Below are 10,700 nucleotides of genomic sequence, written 5' to 3'. Positions count from 1 at the left end.
CCTTGAGGATTTGGTAGACAAACTTAAAGAAGCCTGTCACACATACACACAAATATATATATATATTGGGTTGGCAAGAAAGTAATTTTGGTTTTTTAGTTAGAAATAAAAGTCATTTATTTTCATACAAAGAACGAACTTTAATCAATTATATATTTTCCATTTTGTTTGATGACCTTTTGCCATCTTTCTGGCATCTTCATGACTCTGTGCTCATAGAATTTCTGATCATTATCAGCCAAAAATTGGTCTGTTTTGCTAAACCACTGAGTTATGGGGGATATAAACACATCAATACTGGTTGTCAAGCAGTGACGGGGGGGGGGGGGCAAAATACAGACACATACACACACAGATAAATACATACATATACAGGGTGTGATGGATAAATTGTCGCCATTTTTTATTTCGTGCATGCGCACTGTTTGTTTCTGATTTTGTCAACTACACAGTATAGTAGGGTCAGTTGGGCACCATCTGTGAGAAAACTACACCATGACACAATACAACATGCTGTACTGCTTGGCATTTATGCCAGAAGCTCCAATACAAACATTTCAGAGTGTTTGGATGTGAATCTGAGGACATGTACCGAGAGTGATAAAAATCAATCATGGTGTTGGGAGTGATCACTAGTGATGGCGACGTTATGCCTCCATTCATTTTCCCACACGGCCTCAGACACAACACGGAAGTCTACATAAAGTGCCTGGAGGAGGTAGTGCTACCCTGGGTCAAGAGGATGGCTGCTGGAAGACCCTATGTCTGGCAACAGGTTTCTGCACCATGTCACACGGGAGAACTCAGTAATGGCTGTCAGATAATTTCTGCAACCACATCACCCCCTAACATCTGGGCACCTAAGTCCCCAGACTGCAACCCTCTTGATCATTATGTGTGGGGTGCAGTTGAGCAAGAGACCAACAAAACTCTTTGTAACACGAAAGACAAACTGAAGGCAAGGATTATGGCAGCATTCACCAACTTAAACAAGGAAACCGTCCAGAAGAGTTACAGGAGGTTCCGAAGTCGTCTCGAGGCTGTGGTTAAAGCCAATGGCTATTTTATTGAATAAATTTACTCTTTAGTGTTTCAAGATATTTTTATGTAACTTTGGTAAATATGTAAATATATTTGTTAAAATGAGATGTCAGTGTTATTTTCATTTTTGCATCATTTAGACACTAGTTTATTCACCACACCCTGTATACATACATATATATCATCATCATCATCATCATCGTCGTTTAACGTCCGCTTTCCATGCTAGCATGGGTTGGACGATTTGACTGAGGACTGGTGAAACCGGATGGCAACACCAGGCTCCATATATATATATGATGGTTTTCTTTCAGTTTCTGTCTACCAAATTCACTCACAAGGCTTGGGTTGGCCTGAGGATATAATAGATAACACTTGCCCAAGGTGTTGTGCAGTGGGACTGAACCTGGAACCATGTTGTTGAGAAGCAAGCTTCTTGCCACACTTGCGCCTATATATAAAAAGGCTGGATAATCACAGCTGGATTACCTTTAATCATAAGTCTGCTTTCTCAATGCTGACCTGGGGCTAAAATAACAAGTTATTAGAAATTGAAGTTCACATTTTTGGTAAATGAAAAATTTAAAAAGTATCACTGAGAAAGGGTGAATAATGAAATGTATTCTGTGAATGGAATAAATTATAATGAGGTAAGTCAAGCACTAGACAGACAGGTGAAATTGTGTTCCTTCTGTAGAATTTGTTGTTATTGTTTAGACTTATCAAGCAGACCAATGACTGAAAATATTCTAGCTGTTATCATCCAACTCTGTCTTTATTTCAGCCATCGTACACTACACTATTAATGTACTTTATTGCAGGATTTAATTTGTCTTTTCTAGCAAACTGAGTTACTGCATCAAGGCTCCTTTTTTTTATGGAGAGAAGTCAGTGCCTATAACCCCATTTACAGGGCTCCTCAGAACTGGTGGGAGGTAGGGAGGGAGAAAGGTTTCCTCAAATCAGATACCAAGCCTTAATGTAGTTGAGTAGTCCCTGCTAAAGTCAACCAAGGTGGTGGAGTTAAACCAGTCAACATACTAAGTCTACCATACAAGAAGGCCATGGCAAGATTTGAACTGCAGACACAATGAGCCAGGGCTAATACTGCAAGGCATCTGGTCTAGAGTTCTGACAGTTTCTCCAACCCACTGCTCCAGATTAATATTTTTTCATCAATCCCTGAATGGATGAAAGTTGACATTGCTGAGCTTTGAACTCAGAGCTCAGAGGATTGGAACAAATATAGTGAGGCGTTTCATCTAATAACTTGGACACTTCACAGCTACTTAGGCACAGTAAGTACTTCGATAGCTGAATCATCGAAACAATAGCGTGGATAGTCTGTGGAAGTTTAATTGTCTACATGGAGCGCCGCCTAGCCAAGGGAGATAACCTACTTATAGGAAAGCCCTATACTGTAGCAGTTTGGTTTAGTTGGCTTGTGCAACATTTGCTGTTTCACTGCAGGTCAGTTCTGACTGAACAGATCCATGACTCCAACAGCCACCTTAGCCAAGAACACCTCTCTTTGTAGAAAACAATGTTGTAGTTGTTTGGTCATCTCACTTGAGAATGGTTCAAAACATTGTTCCTCAGTAGGTTACTAATTTAGGATTTAAAAAAAAAAAACTCAAAAAATTTAAACACAGAATATGTAAAGGACGTAATGAAATGCCAAGCATTTTGTATGATACTCTAACAATTCTGTCATTGTTTTGTTTTTTGTTTCTCTAGAGAAAGAACCAGTGACAGTAGGTTTACAAAATGATTACCTTACAATAGCATTCTGATCATGGGTTTCAATGAAGTATGTCTGTCTCTCACCACTGCCAAGGGTGGTTTCAATAAGTAAGAACTTGGAACATGGTTTCAGTACTTCATTGGGTGATATATTATTAGACCTTTTAAATAGAATATATTAGAGAGAACATCTGTCTGCCTTGTAAATATTTTCTTCAAAATATTTTATATCCTGCCACAGGTTGGTATAGATAAATTATGTAGTAGAAGTTAAATCAATGTGTTCATACAATGTACTCAGTGAGACTACCAAAATGCTCACTCCGACTACTACTCTTTATAAGAGTTCGGCTAGTCCATAGTTAATATCATTATTATTTCGACCAATCAGCGTGAAGCTTTGGTGTGATATTGCTTCACGGATGATCTAAAATTCTCTCCCTTTTCACCCTATTAAAACAATTAGGCACTTCATTCAAGCAGACCACTTCGTGCAAGATACAATGTGAAATCTTCACATACAGTGTACCAGAGTTAGCCTTCAACGAGACGCAACGTGCTGTCATCCCAGCCAGTAGTTATATTATCTACGTGTTTCTTTTCTAGATAGTAACACAGTAATTCATTTCCATCAATAAATAAGTTAAAAGTTCGTGAGTTGGCTTCATTTATTATATACACAACCAGCTTAGATCACCGACTACGCAATGATGGTCTTTAAAAACATACACTAGCAAGTCACCACTACAACAAAGATAGCAAATTCCCACTACATGACACCACAAATTTCACAATCACATCTTTTTTTTCTTCCACGGGAATACGTTTATAGGAAAATTAAATTACTGCAACGAGATAAAGTTTTATCACAGATAACATGGCCGTATGGTTTCTCTATCTCTGTGATTATCTTTGAGGCAAGATAGCTCACTATTACTTAAAAATGCTTTATCTCAGACGTCGCACTCACAGAATTTTCTTTCTCTGTAGATATATTTGTGACGAGAAAGCCCATTCTTGCAAATAAAGGCCTTTACTACACGCATCACGTCCGCATGAATACGTTTGTGGTGAGACCTCACTATTGCCAGAAAAATGTCTTACCACAAACATCAAAATGGTATTGTTTTTCTTCTGTACGAATACATTTCTGAGAAGATGAATTATACCCACTAGAGAATGCCTTATCAAAGTGTTATAGTTTTTCTCCATTGTGAATACATTTACGACTGGATGATTAGCTGAGAAAACGTCTTACATGGTACGATATTTATCTAACATTTCAAGTGACACCTGTCATCCTTTCATCAAAGAGAAGAAAAGATAAATTTTCAGATTAACACGCACGATTTTCACTGGGGCTTTTGGGGTTAGGGGGTTAGTGTTAAGGTTAGGGAATTCCGTCCGTAACCTTAACCCTAAAACTAAACCTAAAACCCTAACACCCTAGTGAAAATCGTGCGGGTGTTAATCTGAAAATTTACCAAAGCAAAAATATTGAGAGAAAAGAAAAAGAGGGAAAATATGCACTTCAAAAAAATTTTTTAATGATGGGATGGTTACGGATGTAACAATTTTATAAGTAGATAGTCACGGTTGGAATGTCTTCAAATAAAGAAAGGCATTTGCAAAAGACGCACATTGCGCGTTTCAGTTGTAAGTATCTCGTGAGCGTCCGCATCCGATTTTGGTCGTCGGCGCATGCGCGGATAATCAGGACGTGTTGTTTTCCATTTTGAAAATTTGTTTGTTTTTTGTCGCTCTTTTCTCTGGGATTTCGTATTTGTTGTCCCTGCCAGCATTTTTGGCATATTTTGCTTTCAATGAAGACTTATGAGGTTAACTGATGTCCAGCTTTGTGGTGAATTGCTACACAAACACATTGATATTGAACTTCTGTATTCATTTTGATGCTGGGAAGAAATTGAAGAAGTGAAAGTTGGAGCGAAGAGTTCTGTGCCAATCTGCGATGTTTATGGATGATATGTAAGTTTTTTTGTTTTTAGATTAAAACTAAATCCGTTTTGGTTGCTTTTTACTATGTTTAAGGTTGTTCCAACTGCAACTGTCTAGTATTAAGCGGAGTTTTGGAATAGCTGCCCCACGAAGTTCCTCATAGAAAACAGCAAAATGTGCGGAAGTGGAAACAATTGTAGAAAAGAAAAATTAAAACATCTTTGGGGAAAAAATTCAGAATCGTAATTATTTCCGTTGCACGAAACACAGGAATAGTAAAAAGTGAAAATAAAATTCAACCTTTACCCTTTCCTGTGATGTACGAGAATTAGGGAAACAACTATTCCGAAACTCCACCCCAATATTCTTGTACATTGCAGACTGCATTGTCAAATGTATATTTCTTTCAGACCGAAGGTTGTAATTTCAAGCAAACAAATACACATAAACACACACAAAAAAATAGTTTTATGTATTATATTCCTCAACAAAGGATAGTTTGGTATATATATAAAACTGCTTTCCACAGTTAAGGATAATGAAATTTGTAAATTTTGGGTGTATATCTAATTTCCACTGTAAAGAGGTTAAATATTCTAATGAAACAAGCTAATTTTTCGCAGTTATATTTCTCATTCGATGCTACCCAGCAGATGCCCTTATAAAACTTTTAATAAAATGAGGTTATTTATTAGTTTTTGACACACCGTTGAAAAATATTCCAAGTCAAATTCCCTAGTCTTGTAATGACTGTTACAGAACAAGACTGTACTATTGTCGTCTGTGGCGGACATGAGCGAACGTCACCACACCCGCCCAAAAAATTGAGCTGATGTTGGTCAGTCTTTATTAAGCAGATCTAGCTTTCTTGTAGAAGCCATTTCATTTGGTTTTAGTAACATAATACTCCTAATTATGTATTCTACTCTGTATTCCACCATTTCGTTTACATAAACATTTAATTATATCACTCCTTTTTTTTTTTTTTTTCCTTTATCTGGTAGATTTTGTTTTAAAACAAGTCGTTCCACCTGCAAGAATTAGTGGTCAAAACTCTACACCAAACCACATCCTTCTGACTTAAAAATGATATTCCAAGAACAGTCATAGATGTACAAGAAGATAGGATAATCATGACAGGAACAACTTTGGTCAGAAATGTCATAAGAGTCAACTGGAAGAACATTTGACTATAAAGTGTTGTCTCAGAAAAACCATTCACTCTTCATATAGACTTGGGCCGACCAGAGCCTTGTGAGTGGATTTGCTAGATGATAAGCTTGTCATACTGAAATTGAAAGCAGCCTATCACACATCTATGTGAATGTATCTCTGTGTGTCCCCCACTACTGCTTGACAACCTGTGTTAGTGTATTTACGTCTCTGTAACTTAGCAGTTCAGCAAAGAGACTTGGTAGTATAAGGACTAGGTTTTAAAACATAAGTCCTGGGGTTGATTTGTTTGACTAAAACCCTTCAAGGCGGTGCCCCAGCATGACTACAGTCAATAGAAGCAAATAAAAGATAAAACATTGCTGATGATTATCAGTTACTCAATGTTACCCAGGTGCTATGTAGAAACAACAATATTTTCAATGAGGGTCAATGTTTGGTTGTATATGGCAGAGTGAATCTCTGAGTAAAGAGGCATAGAAAATTGCAGGAAAGAAGTTCCCCATATTTCTTCTGGCTCTTTTCTCTCTAATAAATTTTTTTTTTTTTTAATCACATCACCATTTAATTATCTCATATATACATTTTTGTCTATATTTCAGGATACCTCATGGCATGGACTTAAAAAAACATTTACACTTAATATATATCAACATAACTGTAAAGGACTATACCAGGAGTAAAACTAACTTTAACAAAATTCTTTGATTGATATAAAGAGATATATTTCTTTTGACCTGAAATTAATTATGAATCATATTTATTAACTGGAAGTATGTGTAAAAGGATTTTTTTTTTTTTTTAGATTAAGCTTGGAAAAACTTACTGTGAGGACATAACTGCTTCCTCTATTAGGATTTTCATACCGACATAACTTTTTAACTGGAGTAGTTTCAGTAATATTTTAATTTCTGCTTTCTTCTGAAATGGGGTTTTTACCTAAGCCAGTCTTTATGCAAATGACTAATTCTGATCTGAAATAGTCTCTGGCTTCAATAAATATCACTGTTAGTGAAGATATATTAATGTTGTAATTTAATGCTAGAAAAGACGAAAAGATATATTATTGTTGTGGCATAAAATTTTTTAAAAAAGGCAATGGAGAAAGAATTATGTGAGAGTCAGATTCAAGGTATAACACAGTTTAAAGGAACAGAACATTCTAATGAAACACTGAAAATATCTCAGGGAAAACCTTCTCTCTGTGAAATCTGTGGAAGAGCATTCATAGTACAAAGTGAATTAAGTGAACATAAGTTATTTCACATAAGATCAAAATTTTATGAGTGCCAAATTTGTGATAAAAGATTTATTAAATATAGTTTACTAAATTCCCACTATTGTGTTCAGACAGGAGAAAGGTCATATCACTGTGATATCACTGAAGAAACAGTGTCTCCAAATAGTGCCTTAACTACACACAATGATACACACACAGGTGAGATACTATGTCACTCTGACATGACAGACTCTCAAAGTAATGATTTAACTAGCCATAAACCTATTCGCACAGGAGAGAAATCATATGAATGTCATATCTGTGGGAAAATGTTTATATGCAAAGATAAATTATTCCATCACAAACGCCGTCATATAGGTGAAAAACCATATAAGTGTGAAATCTGTGGTAGAAAGTTTTCTAAAATTTCTTATCTGGCATGGCATCAACGTGTTCATACAGGAGAGAAACCATACCAGTGTGATATTTGTGGTGAAAAATTTGCTTATAATGGTAGCTACCACAAACACCTGCATATTCACACTGAAGAGAAACACCAGTGTCATGTTTGTGACAAAACATTTTCCAGTCGTGGTTTTTTATCGAGTCATGAACGTGTTCACACAGGAGAGATACCATATGAATGTGATATATGTGGAAAGGCTTTTTCTCGAAGTAGCAATTTCACAAGACACAAATCTCTTCATTCAGAAGGAGAATCCCTCCCACCCTGAAATATGTAAGAAAATATTTTTCCAGCTGAGTAATTTACATTAACTCAAACATATTTATAGAGAGTGTTATTTGTGTTGGATCATTTTCTCAAAGAAATAATTTAACTGCATGCAAAAATCTTCACACATGAAAATTTATGACATTGCAACGTCGATGGCAAAATATTATCTACACATGATATATATCATACACATGTTTGCTCAGAAGAGAGAAAATATGGTTGAGTTACAAGTGGAAAATTCACTTTCTCTTATATCACTGCAATATTATACAGCCACAAAGGTAAATGTTAAAATAAGGCTGTTATTTTAAAGCAACTTCATGAATATTGATAGAAGGAACATTTACTGGCGGAATCTGTACTGTGAGAAGAGTCAAATTTATTGTGAAGATCAATTTGACTGGGACAGCAAACTTTGCTTGTCAGCTTCATCAACCAAATAACAGAAAATGCATCCACATTAAACTTAATACTCTGATATTTTTAATAAATGCATTGTTTCTAAGGCATGGCTATATGGCTAAGCAGTTTGACTCACAACCACATGGTAGCACTTTGAGCAAATGTCTTCTACTCTTCCTTTATATTGGTTGACCCATACCTTGTGAGTGAAATTTGGATGGGCATCTAGCTGTAGAATACTTCTTCAAAAAGTCTTATCTAATGTGACATAAAAATGATGATAAAGAAATGATACTTTTGCTTTTTTTTTTTTTTTTTTTTTTTTTTTTTTTTTTTTTGACAACTGAGGAATATTATCACAAAGTAAGGGACCTTATTCAGTAGTAAAGAAACAAATTAGACACAACTGAAAATATTAAGAAGTTTGCTTCCCAACTGCCCAATTTCAGGTTTGCTCCCACTGTGTGACACCTTTGTCTTCTATAACACCTGAGCCTTGTCAGTGAGTTTGATTGACAGAAATGATCAGGTGTGTGTGTGTGTGTGTATATATATATATATATATATAAATTATCTTGGTTAATGCCCCACCCCACCCCAGCCCCAGTTGAAGGTGTTGATGCTGGTGTCACATAAAAAGCACCTGTGCTGATGCCATGTAATAAGTACCCAGTACACTCTATAAAGTGGTTGACATTAGGAAGGGCATTCAGCCATAGAAACCGAGCCAAAACGCATGATTGAAACCTAGTACTATTTTCTAGCTTGTCAGCTCTAGCGAAACCATCCAACCCATGCCAGCATGGAAAACAAGCATTAAATAATGATGCCATATATATATATATATGTGTGTTTGTGTCTCCTTATTTTGACATTGCAGGATAGTTTTAAACGAGTGTCACCATCATAAAATCAGTGTTGTTTTTATTTCCAATCTTCTATGAAAACACGTCTGGCTATAGAAAAATATGACTTTGCTTGGAGACAGGAAGGGTATCAGGCCATAGAAAATCTGCTTCAATAAATTCCATCTGACCTGTGCAGACATGGAAAATTGGACATTAAATGACAATGAAAGGACAAATGCACGACCTATTTTATTGAGTAAATATCGTAGTGTAAGCTGTCAAAATTATTTATTGAAAAATATTGTGCTTCCACTGAAATTTTTTTGGCATCAAGTATCTTAATATTGGTTAATTTCACTTTAGGTTGACTATAACCTCCAGTTTGATTACAAAAACGATTATATCATTGTTTGGTTACCATTGATATTTTACATTTCCCTTAGAAATGTCAGCATAATTTCATTAGTTCTTTCTATGGTAATAACTATATCTATTTGGAGAAATATTATCAAAAGAACATGTTGCTGTGAACACTTAAAAATAATTCTACAATAATCCTACAAATTTCCTTGCCATCATTTGTCTGCTTTCTATGCTGGCATATGTTGGACGAGTCATCATTATCTGAGTAATTTCTTATTGGAAGCTATTTCCTCCCTAAATAGTAGTGCCTGGGTGGAAGCACAATGGCCCAGTGGTTAGGGCAGCGGAATCGCGGTCATAGGATCACGGTTGCGATTCCCAGACTGGGCGTTGTGAGTTTATTGAGTGAAAACACCTGAAGCTCCACGAGGCTCCGGCAGAGGATGGTGGCGAACCCTGCTGTACTCTTTCACCACAACTTTCTCTCACTCTTACTTCCTGTTTCTGTTGTGCCTGTAATTCAAAGGGGTCAGCCTTGTCACACTGTATCACGCTAAATATCCCCAAGAACTATGTTAAGGGTACACGTGTCTGTGGAGTATCTCAGCCACTTGCTCGTTAATTTCACAAGCAGGCTGTTCCGTTGATCGGATCAACTGGAACCCTCGACGTCGTAAGCAATGGAGTGCCAGTAGTGCCTGGACATGCCATTTAGCATTGTTTCTACATCTGAATGCCCTTCCTATTGCCAACCACTTTACAGAATATGCTAGGTGCATTTTCATGTGGCACCAACACTAAAGGTTTTGGTAATCTAAAGAAGGGAATAGAAGCAATGCCAGAAGTAGGCATTTGAGAGTGGGCAGGATAGGGGTGTAAATGTAGAGAATACACAATGGTTTTGGGCATGTACATTTGTTGAGGTGCCCTAGAAGGAAGCAGACAAGGAGGGCAAGAATGGAAGAGAAGGTGGAAGGGAAAAATGGATATGTATGGGGAGTTAGAGGAGGTTACTTGCAATAGTGGAGGTACATAAAGGTAACAGTGAATGATGAGATAAAAGTAAGGATAGATTTTGGGTGGCAATAAACTGACCCAGAGGATTGAGAGTGCTAGCTAGTACTAGAACAGGTTGAAGCTAGAGTGTACTGGTTAGCTTGGTTCAATACAGCTCCTTATTTGTGGGGAGAGGGTTGAAATATAGATGATGCAGTTTGAC

General features: G+C 36.6%; 1 protein-coding gene across 1 annotated transcript; it reads left to right on the top strand.

Annotated features, from left to right (window-relative positions):
- The first annotated feature begins 3,268 nt into the window (after positions 1 to 3,268).
- LOC106881353 (zinc finger protein 678) lies at positions 3,269 to 8,559 on the top strand. Its single transcript, XM_014931710.2, has 2 exons — positions 3,269 to 4,770; positions 6,516 to 8,559. Exon 2 carries the CDS (start codon positions 7,012 to 7,014, stop codon positions 7,864 to 7,866), a length of 855 nt encoding a protein of 284 aa, XP_014787196.1. The 5' UTR covers positions 3,269 to 4,770; positions 6,516 to 7,011; the 3' UTR covers positions 7,867 to 8,559.
- The last annotated feature ends 2,141 nt before the right edge of the window (positions 8,560 to 10,700 follow it).

The sequence above is a fragment of the Octopus bimaculoides genome, chromosome 7, assembly GCF_001194135.2.
Source record: "Octopus bimaculoides isolate UCB-OBI-ISO-001 chromosome 7, ASM119413v2, whole genome shotgun sequence".
Lineage (NCBI taxonomy): Eukaryota > Metazoa > Mollusca > Cephalopoda > Octopoda > Octopodidae > Octopus > Octopus bimaculoides.
This window is presented reverse-complemented; position numbering and strand designations above follow the sequence as displayed.

Coding starts and splice junctions, on each gene's coding strand:
- LOC106881353 (XM_014931710.2), top strand. CDS start 7,012: ATGGAGAAAGAATTATGTGAGAGTCAGATTCAAGGTATAACACAGTTT.